General features: G+C 36.1%; 1 protein-coding gene across 1 annotated transcript; it reads left to right on the top strand.

Moving 5' to 3' along the window:
- Positions 1-4,387: 4,387 nt before the first annotated feature.
- Positions 4,388-12,828, top strand: LOC124641976 (protein Star). Its single transcript, XM_047180257.1, has 6 exons — positions 4,388-4,592; positions 5,139-5,421; positions 6,117-6,310; positions 8,744-8,926; positions 9,528-9,710; positions 10,137-12,828. Exons 1-6 carry the CDS (start codon positions 4,581-4,583, stop codon positions 10,263-10,265), a joined length of 984 nt encoding a protein of 327 aa, XP_047036213.1. The 5' UTR covers positions 4,388-4,580; the 3' UTR covers positions 10,266-12,828.
- Positions 12,829-16,943: the final 4,115 nt, after the last annotated feature.

Genomic DNA, 16,943 nt, shown 5'->3' with positions numbered 1-16,943 from the left:
CCTTACCATGCCAACAAGTCTGATTCGGTCATTTTGAACAGCATGTTAGGTCCAGGGGGGATTCTTAACTGGATGTTAGAGCCCGGAGATATTTTTATCTTAGATAGGGGATTCCGTGATTCCATCCCTGTGCTAGAAGAAAGCGGTTTTGTGGGCATAATGCCGGAATCACGAGCACATGGAGCTTCTCAATTAAGTACCATCCTAGCTAATAAGTCCAGAATGTGTACCATTTGCCGATGGCCAGTGGAAGTAGTCAACGGAAGACTGAAACGCGACTTTAAGCTCTTTCGCCACGAATATTGCAATCTGGCTTTGCCGCATTTTTTCTCGGACCTTCGGATCGCTGCGGCGTTAACGAACGCATTTCATGTTCTTTTACTAGACAGTCCTTTAGCTCGTGATTTTATCCAGGCTGCCAGAAACCGACTGAACACACCTAATCACCTGGCAGATTTTATTGACGAAAATCGATTAAATCGAAACAGAGCCGCATTTGAATTTATTAGCGCCGATGACAATGACTTACAAGCTTTTCCAATATTAACACACGAGGAATTAGTTCTTTTTGCTGTTGGTACTTACCAAGTAAAACTAGCGCCTAGTTATTACAGTGAACACGTTCGAAATACCGGTACATTTCTCTTTCAAAAGTATATGGGGGACGTTAATGTTTTATCATCTTTCAATATGCCGCATGGAAATGTTTTACTTTTACGAGCTCGTATAAAAAGTCGACATATTTCAGCCAAAGTATATCACTGTTACATCTTAATCGATGCTGATAATAGCAACAGTGGGATTAATAGCATCAGTCACTATTATTGTACGTGTTTTACGGGTCGACGAACAATAGGCTGTTGTGCTCATGTAATGTGCCTGGTTTGGTTTTTAGGATTGGCTAGGCACCAAAACGCTACGAGACGTCCTGCTCTTTTCTTAGATAGTGTTATTATCTAGAATAACGATGAAAGAAAGATAAAAAGAAAGAATGAAAGAAAAATACATTTATATATCATATATATATACATCCATATATATCTACATATATAACCAACTATATTTATATATGTCTATACTAGAAAAAAGTTCCAGCGTTGAAGTTCAGATAGTTAATGGTTTCACTGTTATCAGGATAAAAAAAACAAAAATCGACGTTTAAAGGTAATTGTTGTTTCTCTTGCTTTTCAGTCTCTATCTACCACAATCAGTCCTAAGTTCGTGTAGCGTCATACAATTAATATCCGTAATGGCAATGGAAAAATCTTATCAAGACGAATAAAATAAGCTCGAACACGAGCTAGTTATTAGATACCGTTGAGGAGTTCCCTCGTCTCATTGTCGTCTCCATCGTCAGGTCAGGACTTAACCTATGCTATTTTCCGGTGGTATTTCCAGTATACCCGAATGACAAGTTTTTATTCGATATGTGCTTACAATTTCCGAGAGTTCCCTATTGTTTTAAGGTTTCTATCACCAGACCCTGGACCGAATAACAAAGGAACCATTTGGAAAGTAAATCCTTTCAAACAATAAAATGATTGTTTAAATCGGTTGGTAAACGACGGACTTATGCACGTACAAACGTAAAAAGAATACAAACTAACTGAGAAACTCCTCCATTTTTTGAAGTCGGTAAAAAAATGTCTCGTACAATACCTCGTCTTTGTCGATTAATATAATGCATTTCAATTAAGGTAATAAAAGTGGAATAGTTAAGACTTCGTTCGTAAGCATATTTTTCGTAATATTGAATAAGAGTCAAACCAGTTTTTCTCAGGACTCCTGGGATAGATTTCGAAATGTTTCGGTCTGGGACCTTATATAAGCCTATGGAACATAATACACTATACAGTTACTGTGGGCAACACTTGAGCCCAACTTCCATACAAAGAATAGCATTGTCCTTTCAATACATAGGGGCCACTTGGGTAATGATTGCACTGCATTGATGCCCTAAGCAATTGCTTAGTCTGCTTATGGGCTAACCCAGGACTTCTTAGGTTACTCTAAGACTTAGAGCATTTCAAGTAAATAAAACATGTTATGTACCTATTGCAATATTTATGTATCCAAAAGTAAGTGCGTTTTCTGCAATCAGAGCGGTGCATGTACATATTTTTTTCTGTTGGACTAGTAAAATGGATATGAATTGGGTCCGGACCCCCTGGACCCCCCCCCCTTATATATTTTTTGACAAAACCCAGTATAATATGTAGTGGTAGGGCGACATAATCGGTTTTGCACGCGGGCGAACAAACAGCTAGCGGCGGGCCTGGTGATAAAGGCTCTGATTTACTATGGCATTAGTCGCATCAATGTGAACCATGGGAATCTAGAGAAAATCAGGTGTAAACATCAAATATTTTCCTCATTTCAATGGGGAATTTAAACGACCACGTTTGACGGATTTGAGAAATCATTTCTTTGTAGTGAAAGAGTATACTCGCCGTTTATTTCCATTGTCATCAGGTCAGGATCTGATGATGGAAATCCTGAGAAATCGAGGGCAACTATCAGAAATTGTAGGCATGCATAGGATTTAAACTTGATTCTCAGATGTATGTCTGGTAATACTATCAAACAGTGAAGGTTTAGAGCTTACCTGATGATGGAGACGTGAGAAAGTCGAGAGAACTCCTTAACGGTATGTTTTTAGTTACGTCGTGTTTATATTATTCGTATTGACGAGAACTTTACACAAAAGTTAAAAATAAAAACTTTTTACAAAAAAAAAACAACTTCTAAAAACAACAAGAAAACTGTTTATATGCATCGGTCTAGATCTCGGTGGTTAAATAAATATAGATGCATCCTCTAGACACCGACTTTTAGACTGATGCACCTAACATCTTTTTAATTTCTTTCTTGCTTTTGTTTTCTTGTTGCTTTTTTATATGTTTGAAGTTGGATTTGTTTGTAAAATGCTACAAAATAAAGCCGACTTTATAAAACAAAGAAAGGGACAGAATATTTTTGTCAAGGCTCTAGAAACGTAAAGCCAGCAGCCCCGAATCCTACTCTCTAGAGGTCGTTGTTACACTTCGACAGCTACAAATCGTCAGGCGGTTTCGAAAAAAAACCTGAAACTGGGGCTCGTTAGGTGATTAATCCCTCAAAAATAAAATATCCCATTCCTGCAATGGCTGCTTTAACCCAAGTTAGTAGTGAATTCTCGTCACCTAAAATAAAATAAGCTCCAACACAAGGTTACGTTATAAATTGTAAAGGCGTTCCCATAACTATATCTGATCTTTGCTATCGATCCCACAATGGCAGTCAAACCTATCTATGTGGAAAGTCTTCGCCAATACGAATAAAATAAACCCAAACACGTGGTAGTTGCAACATACCGTTCAGGAGTTCCCTCGACTCTCTGTAGTCTCCATAATCAAATCAGCTCCAAAAGTTCACTGTTTACCAGTACCCTCAAAAATACACTCACATGTCTGGTTATGACTCGATGCGTGCCTACAATATTCAAGAGTTGCCCTCGATTTCTCAGGGTTTCCAGATCCTCATCAGATCCTGGTCATCCGAATTGGCATCTTCCTTCTTTATGAAAATTCTTTAACAATAAAAACTAGCATTGCAACCTGTACAATCCTCTGAAACTGCTTGTCTTTTATATTTTTCAAACGATCCTGGACATTCGTCTCCATGGAATTTTAATAAAATATTATATTCAAAGAAACGTCATACCATTCTCCACGATTTAAAACTACTTTGATTCATGTCCGCCACTTTTTACAAAGCGGGTCAGATATGCCCAATGACCTTTAAGACATAATTAGTTATTTTCAATCAAATTTCTGAATGATGACTATAAAATGTTGTATATAAATAACTTTAATAAAATAACTTTTACAAGGTACTGGCCTACTATTTTAGTTATATTATAAAATAAAAAATATTAACTATTTTGACTCTCACGAAATTACCATAACTAAGATTGTTCTAAACTTAACGGTTGGCGCGAAACTCACTTTTTATCTATACAGGATTTGTACGGAACCCTCGCTGCGCGAGTCTGACTCGCACTTGGCCGGTTTTATTTTCTTGAACCCCCCCCGATTCTAAAACCTGGCTACGCCCGTGCAGCATTTGCTTTTCTCCATCTCAAAAATATTCAAATAGGCAGGTGCATCATCATTTGTATTCACATAACAAGAGTTTCTATTTCTTTTTGAAGTTTTATGGAAGTCAGAACAGTGTGTACACAAACTTAATCCTCAAATTCAAATTATAAGTGATCTTACCTGTCTATTTTGGACAGGATTTTATTCCTCAATATAAATCACTGCAAAATTCAACTCTTGTTAATCTTGGTAGAATTTTAAATTTAATTTTGGTAGATTTGTTTTCTTGAAGTAGTCGCTACTAATGCGGTCAGTGACTCACGCTTCTTTGACGTTTAATTTATTTTATTTTCAAATAATTCAGTATTACACACGTATAAATAAGTGAAAAGTATTATAATTGTGTTAATTTTATTATGTTTCTTTTATGATATAATATAAGAACAGGAAGTGATCGAAGTGCGTGTTTAGTTGCCGTAAAGAACAAAACAAAGGGTTACGATGGCCGAAAAGGTAAGTTTTGTCACGGATTTGTGTTCATTTTATTGTCATTAAGGAAGCTAATAGCTCTTACAGAAGTGGTTTTCTATTAAAACTATTGTTGGCTTATAAAACTATTATCAAACTTTGGGGAAATATACACAGTATCTTGACATTTGCACGACAATGCTTTTTTTAGTATGAATGTTTGTCATCGCGCCTCCTTGCAGCTGTTTGTTTTTGTGTATCCGTAAAAAAAATACACCTGTCTTGTCTGTGGCCTATAGGTCCTCATTTTGGCATGTAACGCGAAATTTTAAGTTATTTTCTGCAGCAAGCAATAAAAAAATACTAAATGCTATAAATTGCACGTGTGGTAATATAATTTTGGGAAATTGTGGTGAAATCTTTGATGTTTTAGTTAACAAAGATGTCTAGATTACATAAGGTAAGATGATTATCATCAGTAAGCTCTTGGGTAGAAACTATTATTTGCAAGTGAATGCACAACAATAATTTTGAAAGGCAATCTGAAATAATGATGTCATCAATCTCAAAAACAAACCTTTGTTGTGACAGAAAATACAAGAGAATCCCTTACCGGAGGCAACAGTCCAGGATCTACCTGCAGAGACAGCAGACAAACCTAAAGACACATTACCTAAAGCCGTTCCGGACAAAACTACCACCACAGTACCACTACCAGCAGTCCCGCCACCAGTGGTGACACCACGTCTGTCCGTGCCAGGGTTTACGAAGGCCTCACCCAATGACTTGTACCGACGGCTGCTGCCCGCAATGCTGTTTGTGCTGACATTTGTCACTGTCATGACGATGCTGCTCATTTATATGGATACTGTTGGTATGTTTATCATTTTTTTCTTCGTTTTTAAACTATAGGGCTTATTACACTTAACTATATTCATTGTCTAAATGATTCGGTCACTAAATACTTGCTATTAGCAAATAGAATCTTGGAATTTCTATTTGCTAGGGAGTTTGTTTCACTATTTATTCTTCCCAATAAAAGCACATAGGTACTGGAGAACAGCTATCTTAATGTTGACCTTCTGAAAGTGCTCATTTTGTACCTACTTTTAATAAATGACTTTTTATCTTTTATACAGGGTGGCCCATCCATAGGCGTCCAAAAGAAAAATTTGGAAGCTCTATGCTATGGGGTATCCGAATCACCCCCATGTATGTTCAGCGATTTTTTGTACTTTAGGAGCTAGAATCATTTTTATTTTTTTTCCGTAATTTTCATTTCAACATTGTTTTTTCTATTTTATCTTTTTTTCCTAACGTTTACAGTTTTTTTTTTAATGTAATTAATCATCATGATAGTAGCTAACACCTGAAAAAAAGCAGTTTGGCTAAACATTCTAGAACTTACATAAAATTTTATCTGAAGTTCAAAATTACTGTTGGAGTTCAGTAGCCAAAAATGTTAAGGACATTAGTGATATGTTCTGCTGTTTACAAACCAAATACTAATAAAAACTTTTAGAATACCTACCTATGTATAATAGTGGCCTGATTCTGTGTTCTCACCAGCCCTGGGCGCTCAAAAGTTCCGCGCGAACATGTCCCGCGACTACGAGCTGGCCAGCATCGCGCAGGGCTCGGCGGCGCTGGTGGCCTTCGTGCAGCAGCTGCACCTCGCGCCGCGCCACCGGGCGCTGCCGCCGCACCCGCCGCCGCAGCCCACGCCGCAGGTGCGGGTGCTCGACCAACTGTATGGGGAGATTGTGAGTATTAAGCGATTTTATGGTGTTTAACTTATAGATATGTATGTATGATATAGGGCTTATACTGGATGAAAACCTTTCATATAAACAGCATTTTGCTGCTTTAACATCTAGAATTCGCAAGCTGATGTTTGTCTTTAAGAAATTATTGCAGATCAAAAACTAATTATTCAGTTATACAAGGCTTTGTGTCAATCTATAATCCAATACTGCATCACTTCCTGGGGTGGAAATGGAAAAACATTGATACTTCCGATAGAGCGGGCGCAAAGAGCCATCCTGAAAGTTGCTACGCGCCGACCGTACCGTTTCCCTACTTTCATACTGTATGAGTCTAATAAAGTGCTCATAGTGCGACAACTTTTTGTATTATTTACTGTATTAAAACAGCATACTGCGCTTACATATGACGCGAACCTTACTAACACTAAGAGACGGAAAGATATTGTCTGTACTTCTCACTCTACATCAAAGTTTGTGTTTACAAACCGATTCTTCGCATTTTTAGGTCCATATTTGTATAATAAAATAAACAAAGTAGTACCTATATACGACCTGAATTATGCCAGAGCAAAACCTAATTAAGATATTATGTACAAACATAAATAAATAAATTATGATTTGATTTGATTTGTATATACTGTGTAACATATAAACATGGAAGAAAGACAAAGAAAATCTTAATATGAGTGGCCGCTATGCAAATGATGATGATGTCCTTCTAACCGATTATCGACTACGGCGGCTCTTCTCATGTAAGGAGATTAACCAACTCCGCAGGACATATTATAGTGCACTCACTATTGCTTCACTCTCATGGAGAGATCAGGCGCATTTACGACATTTACGTGCTCTCCTATGCACGGTCTATGTAAATACACCTACATACATATACTAAAACCCAGTGTACATATCCACATAGGAAATGACATCTGTAGTGATGTGTTTGCTATTGTGAGGCATGACACATGAGTCTTATGAGTCTTGTGACTATGTCTCATCTTATCCTGTTACATCCCGTAAACATTATATACTTCCTCTTTTGTAGTGTTTGTAGTAGTATAAGAAACGAGCCATTCAAGAAACTGTTATTTACTACACTTTATTAATACATTAGCTTCCACCTGTGGTTTCTCCCAAATCCCGAGGGAACTACTTTCGTACCGTAGGAAAAATTGCCTATATGTTATTCTTATATACCTACATAAAATCTGTATTTCTGTCGAGTTTCATTAAAATTCGTCTAGTACGCGTACGAAAAAGGGGAACGCAGTTTTTGTCCCGGTTGTTGAAGTAGTCCTTAGGGGAGTAGGGTAAAACCGCGGGAAACAATAAGTTTTCTAACAGAATCATCTCAGATTATAAACTTATACATAGTTGTAGAAAAGAAAGTGAAATAAAACAACATGAGTAAACATGTTTGGAGCACAATATTGATTAGTAATTCTCACGCCATTGTTAGCACATTCCACGGCCTTCGGATTTGTTACAATGCCTCGCTATACTCTAAACATAACACTTCTATACTTCTTATACTAATATGTATTATACAGGCTCTGAAACAAATTATCTAATCTGAAAAATAAATCATTTTTGGGAAGTTACATTATCCCTCGGTAAAAGGCTATATTATGTTATATCTGGGTACAGGTACAAGCTCAGGAAACCGCAGGAACCAGGCTTATATTCATATTGTATTTCATGTTAAAGTTTTTCTATCTATATCCTTTTTACGTCATCGTGGAGAACTCAAAACTTAAAAGGAATCACGGTAAACAGTACCAAAATTGGATTTAAAATGTTATCTCAACTGGTAAATAGTCATGTTCCTACGTCATTCAAGATATAATACGTCTTTGTTCGTGTCCACACATGGAGATGTGTGAACGTAGGCAGTAAGTTAGTATGCTTAACAATGCTATAAAAATAAAATTTTTCGTTACGTAGATTTTAGTTGATTTTTTAGGCAAATATTTTAAGTTGAGTTCTGTCTCTGATTGGGCAAACCCAACTATTAAGATGATAATTTCGTAACACAGGTGGCACCCTCGGGAAGATTATAAACTACTTTCTATTTGGGTGCAAGAAAAACATTGTATAAACAGGCATGATTTGTTTGTATTTAAATTGCCATTGGATAATATTTTACCATATATTTGTATTATTGCCTACTGTCGAGACTGGTAGAGTCTGTCGAAGGATCAGGAAGTGTTAAAGCGAGATGAAGAGGCCTTTGCCCAGCAGTGGGATACTAATAAATTGCATTATGTGTGTTGCTGTTGAGTTTGTTGCGCCACTTCTTCCCAGAAAAAACACATAGGAAGTGGTGGGCGGTCGTTTTGGGCATTGTCTTTCGGCGTTCGAAAAGTGCTGTTTTGCAGCCAAGTTTTAATAAATGATTTTAGATTGTAATTGCATTATTTTTGTGTCTAGTACAACGGCACGCTAGTAGAGTTCGTCCCCCGCGGGCCTGTGTCCGGTACTGCGGCGTACCTGCTGTCGGCGCGCGGCTGGGACGGCGTGGTGGTGCGGGCGGCGGCGCGAGACTACCTGGCGCTGCGGGGGCCTGCTAGAGCCCTGCATGCGTGCCTCAGCCCCACGGAGCATCCGAGAGAGGTACGATACACTTATTTTATGTAATTTCTAGCAGGAAGTAGGTAAGTGTATGAACAGTAAAGGCACTGAAAAAAAAAGGTTCATAAAACAGCCTTACTTTAGTAGCTTTAAGCTTTGGACTAATCATGTTTTGCTCCCACACATCATGTTCAGCATGTGCTGATAAAAACCAATAAGTTCAGCACATGGAGAACAAAATGATGAGTGGGTGTCATTACGGAACATCTCCTAAGAAAGTAGCACGTCGAAATGAAGGGTCCGGGGGATAAGAAACGTTACTATCTCCTGTTTCAAGGCGTATGGTAGCGGAGACTCCCAGATTACTCTCCCCTGAAATTCTGATATTCTTCTTGTGTGGGTTACACGACGCTCAGTACAGTTTTTTCATTCAAGCCGGATACGATTCCTCGCATAAATCTAGCAAATCATTAAAAATCCATTACCATATAGTAATTGAGAGATAAAAAGCGGAATTCTCGAACAATAATCCTGCATCCTTATAACAGAACTAAACATTTACATTAACTATGCATAATTGTTCCTTTTCAAAAGAAGCATCCCACAAAATTCATACATTATAATCTGATGTAACATGTGACAGGTGACATACCAAGAGACAGAGTCCCAGGAGAGCGTGTTCAGCTCGCGCGTGCTGTGCCTGCCGCTGCTGACGGTGCTGCTGGCGGGCGACGCGGCGCGGGCGCGGCTGCTGCTGCTGGGCGGGAGCAGTGCGCTGCCCGCGCTCGCGCACCTGCCCTTCGATGACGACAGGGTGCACTTGCCGGTGAGGAGATCCTCCATACCTAAAACCTTGCGCTCGAAGGGTTCCGGAGATAAGAATTACCCTTCGCCCGTTTGGGAAATTAGGGTTTGAAAAAGAATTTCGAAACTTAGTAGGGATAAAACCACGTTTGTTACATGGGAGCCCCCTAAAATAGAATAGTAAGTTTCTTTATTTAAGTAACATGACTCATAATGTTAACAAAAAACAAAATATATACCAACAAGTTATTGCTGCGCCATCCCGTGAGAAATAGCACAACATCGATTTATATAAATACTAGCTTTCGCCCGCGGTTTCACCCGCGTCCCGCAGCCGGATGGTGACAAAAAACTATCCTAAAACCTTCTCCCGGGTCTAAGTTACCTCCCCTTTCTTTTTATTCAGCAGTTTATCATTAAATTAATAATTATTTTTCAATAATTCCAGATGATAGAGGTACAATTCAGCAACGATACCATCCGCAATAAGACTACGAACTTCCTCCTCACAAAGAACTACACAGTAGCCGCGTCGTTCGACACGAGCGTCATGTATGCACTCAATAAAGACGTGTGATCGCTGCGAGAGACGGAACGCAACTGACAGTTTCGCAAGCAATAAGGTAGGTGGCGCTAGTGGGACAGAGAATTTTTAATTGTAGGTATGTATTATTTTTTTGGTGATTTCGAATGCTGTAATGTAGTTTTTGGAAAGAAATCATAAATGAAGATAAATTTAGTTTTTTTTTTTTATATCTGTCATGGGTGTTTTCGGTATGTATCATTTTTAAAATCAAAAATGTTAACAAAACTGTTTGAATTTTAATAAAACTTCAACATCAAAATCATGATGTTTGCTTTGGTTTTTTTGTGATACACGTTTAGTTTTCGTTGTATTCAAGTTTATTTGATCAAAAGTTAATAATAAATTACTTGTTACGTTTCTAATTGTATCACACTTGCGTCCCACTAGCGCCATTTATACGAACAAATAGAGAGCACAAAATAACAAACAAAAAAAAATATCCTAATTATAATAATGATTTACTATTAATTTTAACGATTCTCAGTGAAATCCGAAACTTTCAATTTTAATATAATATGTGATTTAAATTAGTTATAATTTTAAGTGATTTTAATACAGTTAAATTATTAATTTTAATTAATTATTAATCGACCTGATTGATTTATTAAGGACTACGAAATATAGGATAGCCCCTGGCCATATAAATGCGTGTAGCATTATTTCCTAAACGTTATGTGGTCGAAATATTTCTTAATTCATTGAAAAGCCTAAGTTCAGTATTTTCTAGTGTTGTAACAACTACAATATCGATTGATTTGAAAATTAAATCATGCATTTCTTTTGTCAGTATACTATAGTTACTCTAAAGTCAGTTTATCTAGTTCTAAATAACATTTACAGTGAAAGTGCCTTAAAAAGTGTTTATTTCCAGCTTTTATTTATCATTGAGCAACTTTTATCTGCACTGTTTAACACACGATAGAATATTGCTAGATGCTAATTTGCCTTGAAGTGAAGGAAAAACTGTATTTTTGATGCAAGTTGAAAATGAACTTTAGTGTAAGCAAAGTTGTTTGTCCAATAGAAAGTTAATTAATCCTATTTTTATAGGTTACTTCATATAAGTATGAGTTCTCTCTAAATGCGCATATTTTTTGACATTACAGTAATTAGAATGTCTAGTTTTTATTTTTGTACGTTTTTTTTACATTTCAACTTGTGTCAGTTGTCTGCTGAGAGCGGTTGTCGAACGACAATAATAAAGACTTGTAAATGAAAGTTAAGTCTAAACTTTTCTGTTACTGAAATTATTATATTTCTACAAAATCTTCTTACATCCCTACTAATATGATAAATGTGAAAGTAACTCTGTCTGTCTGTCTGTTACGCTTTCATCTAAACCACTGAACTGATTTTAATAAAGCTTGGTACAGAGATAGAGTTGACCTTGAGACAGAGAATTATATCTTATCTATAAGTATCTTAACTACAAATAAAAATTAGACACTCGTATAACAATGGAGGTACCTAAAAATGTATGTAAAAATTCTGTAGAAATTGATACTCAGTAACAGAATATAGTTACGAAGATTGTGCCGTATGGTTGTAAAAGATGGTAGCTTAGTACTGTAACGTACGAACCGCGCACCACACGCGATTTAGATAGAATAATCAATTGCCTCGCTTTGACTTGTTTATCGATATCGATATTTTTTGTACCGACATCTCTAAGACCGATTACAATGTTTTATGAAGCTGATTTCACGTTAAAATAATTGTATTTTAAATCTGTAGCTTTGTGTAAAACACAGTGAAATAATGCAGTTTTATTTCCTTAAAGTAGAATCATATTTGAGTATCGATAAATAAATCAAAGTGATAAACGTTTTTACTCACAATTTCTGAGCGTTAGAATATTTTCACTGCCATTTTACATCAGTTGTATTATTTTCAATTATCTGTTTTGTATCGTAAAATTCCATCCAGTTTTATTTTATTACATGTAATGTTAATTATTTTAATTGTAGTAATGAATGATTAATGAACAATATAGATATTATTTGTCTCGAATATTTTGATCTGATTTTATTGTAATTTTAAATTAAACTGTACCATTAAATGTTGGTAATTCATTGCAAAAGTATTAAATTAGTAATTATTACGAGAATGGTTTCTCAATGACGTCCTATTATTATTCTTATTAATGAGTAGTAATTTATACCTGTATGATGTTCAGTATGAAACAACATCGTGGTACAGTTAATACATTTTATATTTATTTTTGTAATCGACATGGTTGTATCGTATTTTTTTAATTATTGTAATTGAACGGCAATGATTGTTGAGTCATTCCATTTGTTTCTATTTAAATTCCATTTTTTAATTTTAATTATTAATAAGACTGAATAATATCGAATATTTTTTTTTTAAATCTCAATGAAAATGCTAAATATTTATTTTCTCAGTGATTGCAGTATTGTTGTGACGCTTCAATGAAATATTTCATTAATTGTATTTAATTTTAGCGTATATAGTTAATTTTAAGTATATTTTTGTTTAGGCTTAGTTTAAATGCGCTCAATTTTTCACGAATAAAATTTAATGGCTTTAATTAGAATTGTGTATTATTTTTCGCATTTTTTTTTCTAAGTAATCCAAACATTTCTTATGCAATCTCCGAAAGGAATTACCATAGCGCATACGTCTCTAACACACTTCTGACAGCATCTGCGTTTCAATAATCTTTTTTTTTTTTTTTTCGACGTTAAAAATCATCAAATGACCCCTCCCGCTGTGGGTTAGCAGCGGTGAGGGAGTGTCAGACTCTTACTGACTAAAAACCGTCGTGTTCCGTCATAGGCCTTTTATGTACCAGGGCCGCGGTATCTCTTTCGAACAACCCGCAGCCCCGGCAGGCCTTGGCCCTGCTGGGCCCCGCTGAACGTTTCAATAATCTTAAGTGGTGGGATTTCATTTATTTTTGTAAGGTTGTTTATTTTATTTTTTTCTTATAATTAAGTTAGTCAAGGAAATGTCTCATTTATACTATCTTTCAGAGGCGGAGAAGGACTCTGTATTACTATACTTAATTTATTTGGGATCGATCGAGCAGCACTATATTATAATCCTATTTTACAATTAATTTTTAAGTAATTTGTACGTATACAATAAATAATCTCCGTACACCTATAAAATGTACCTAACTACAAATAGTTAAAACAACAACGTCTTTAGTTGTTACCTAAGTAAGTATGCCACCTACCAGCATTATAATTGGTGGCCCATTGTGTAGCCTAGAATAGGCAGTGCAGTGCAGTGGCATCTTCACTATTAGCTAATCTTTGACCACACTATGATCGTGAAACCGCCGCGTCTGTCCAGCAGTGGATGTCTGCCGAATCCGACCGACACCTTTACCTATTTTCTTGAATTTTTAACCGTGGATTTAGCGCGTAGGTATTGGTTTGGTAGTGACCCTGCTTTGCACGCCGTATGTCATCGCGGGTTTGATTCCCGCGACAGACAAACAGAGGTTTGTCTTGTGTCGGGCGCATTCATCAATATTATATATGGGTATACATGTAGGTACCAACTTAAATAAGTAATTACTTTGTGCGGGACGGACGTACTCGAAGCGTTGTTCTATACACCGTGACTTTTTAGTCGTCTTACAAAGGTGGTCCACTCAATCTATCCGACATAAAATACCACTAGACACGATTATTAATTTTATAGCCTTACTTAATTAAGATAATAGGTGCAAAGAAAAATACTGAAAAAAAAATGTTTACGTATCAAACGGTAGAAAGTAGGTACCTTCCCAACGCGCCGCGCTCATTGATACAAGATTCGGGCAGCGCTCACAACAGGGTGTTCTTATAATCTACGTCATGCATCATAATAATGAATTAATTTTTATTTTTAAATTATTCAAATCTCATAAATATTTTTTTTTATATGAACGTCTACTAGTCATTGGATACATGAAGTGGGCTGCCGTTGTAAGACGACTAAAAAGTCATGGTGTATAGATACGTGTGGTATGGCTTGAGACGTTGACGCCCCGTTTGTCGCTGGTTCTTGATGTCGGGTTTCGAGCAGTGGACTGTATTTCTTGGTAACCCGTTGATGTTGATATGAAGAATGGTGGACGAGGAGTAAGCTTGCTACTATGGGGTCAGGGAAATGTTCAAATAAAAGTCTTCGCTATGTTCACACTTGGGGGGGACGAGTATCGATGCGCTTGCTAACTATTCTGTACTATTTATCACTGTTTACTTTTCACTATTTTGCACTTTAAAAATATACTAGGCCGATGACTACAATTAGCTCGATACGGGTGCGCACCTAGCGCTCTCGAAACTTTACCGTATCGAGAGCCTCGGTACCTCGTCCCTCCCGCAAACCTCTCTTTATTATATTTCAAGAATTTACAGGCTAATATCTTTACAGTACAGTATTACATAGTGGTGTCATGAAAGGTGCCCTGCCAGGCGCTCCACGAAGTGCGCTACCTAACCATACTATTAACACCCTAGATATCTTCAGGTCTGAAACATTACTTTAAGAAAACTATATCGGTATGAATGAAAACAGCCCTTACTGAAGATTAATTTCGAGATTATAAATTAACTATGGGGTTCATCTCGATACGAAAGGTAGGGTGTGTTATGGCACTTCATAGGCTACCTGGGGACCATCTATCTAGGTTCATGACCTAAGTCCTAATATGTAATATGTCCTGATAAATGACAACACAAAGAACGACTTGTTTTTATTGCTATAAACTTTAAACATGTACAATCGATAATACTATAATGTTGACATGTTTTATGACCTAGCTAGGCTTTCATTAAATAACTATTACATGTTTGAAAGGCTATATTTTACTATTAGGTCTAGCTATCTATCTATCTGACAATACTATCTGACTATGTAGCTCTAGGCTACCACTATTGATTTTAATCATTTACTTTATACAATTTCTATAAAAAACACTATATTCGTTATATAAACACTAAAAGTTCTACTTACAGTTTTTTCTATGATTCTAACACTGTGGGTGGAATGTAAACACGAGAGCGCGCGCCTTTATACAATTTTGTGAACTATAAATAGGAACGCGCAGACACGAACACTTCGGCATCCTATGATCTAGCACTCGCGGCGCACGGATGTGTCTGTCGCGAACATACTTATTATTTATTCATTTTCGCTCCATACTTATAGTGGATCAAAGTTACACATTCGTTATTTTCGAAAGTGACTCACACTTGGCCGTTTTCAGATTTTTACTTTACTTTGACTAAATACAAACCTTTGTAACGAATTTCAGATCGGTACGACCATTCGAAGATATATTATATAAACATAGATAAATTTAGTTCGTTATAGTTCCTTAGGGGTATAAATTTACACCGGGTATAAATGTACATTTTCAGATTTTTCCCTTTACCTTGACATAAAGACCTACCTCCATGCCAAATTTCAAGTCAATACGACCATTGGAAGTGATCTAGGTTTTTGATGAGCGAGTCAGTCAGTCAGTCAGTGAGTGTATAGTAAAAATAGCGATTTTCTGACGTCAATATCTCAAGACCTACAATAGGTATATTAATGAAATTTTGTATTTTAGATAAGTAAGGGGGTCTCAACAGATACTAGAAATTTGATATGCGTTAATAAAATAGATTTTGAGTCATAGGGGGGTCAAATTTGGCCCGAAATGGTTTGTGTAATATAACCCACGGCCGGTGTGTCGCTTTTTTTGCTCGAACTTGGCGGACACACTGCCGTGTGTCTAAATATGAAATCTTTACAAAGAATCTAAAAAGAAAGGAAATAAAACGCATAGTTTAATAATTAAGTTTTATTCAATACATTTCATCAACATAGACAATTCTTCCTTGATTGTATACCGTGCCGGAGCACGCGAGCCGACCTAACAACCACTTGATATTACAACGAATAATTACAATTACATAATAATAAATGGGCTATTTTATTACATTTCTGATGATGCCCGTGGCGATACACCCAGGTGGGGTTATTGTTAAAATAAAATCAATTTCTCAATAATAAACTTATCATTACTCAAAAATAAAATATTTAATTAATCATAATAATTGTGCGAATAATCGTAGTAATGACACTCAACACATAATTATACATTTTCATGATAAACATTCTAATTAATATAATTTTTAAACTAATAAAATTCGTTTCTATCGATTAACTACGAACAAATGATTTAAACCATAATTATTGCTTCATAAATCTCCATTATGTTGAAACCAATGGAAGAGCTACGAAAATTAGGGAATAATTATATTTACATACATCCCACATTGCAGATTGAAGGACATCACTAAAGTTTTCCGATACATAGCGTTGAAATGAACTTAAGGATATTCACTCTTTATTTTACAATTTAGTTGAATCTAACTCAGTTATTTCTCATGTTACTTCCTCCTAATCTCGCCTTGGTTTGTTTCAGTGGAATCAATTGTTATTAATTTGTGAAGTTTCAATCTGCAAGCGGGATGTAACTATAATACATGATCATGTTGAAACATCAAACTATTAATTTCAAAATAAACCTACGCACCAAGATTACAGAAGCACTCTAAATTCATTGTGTCAGTTTCATTTACTATCAACATTTACAAAACCAAAAATAATATTGAAAATTTGAACAGTCTTTATGAAAAAGGTCTATTTACGACGACA

Source organism: Helicoverpa zea, chromosome 23 (assembly GCF_022581195.2).
Source record: "Helicoverpa zea isolate HzStark_Cry1AcR chromosome 23, ilHelZeax1.1, whole genome shotgun sequence".
Lineage (NCBI taxonomy): Eukaryota > Metazoa > Arthropoda > Insecta > Lepidoptera > Noctuidae > Helicoverpa > Helicoverpa zea.
Note: the sequence above shows the minus strand (reverse complement) of the source record. Positions and strands in the feature narration are given on the sequence as shown.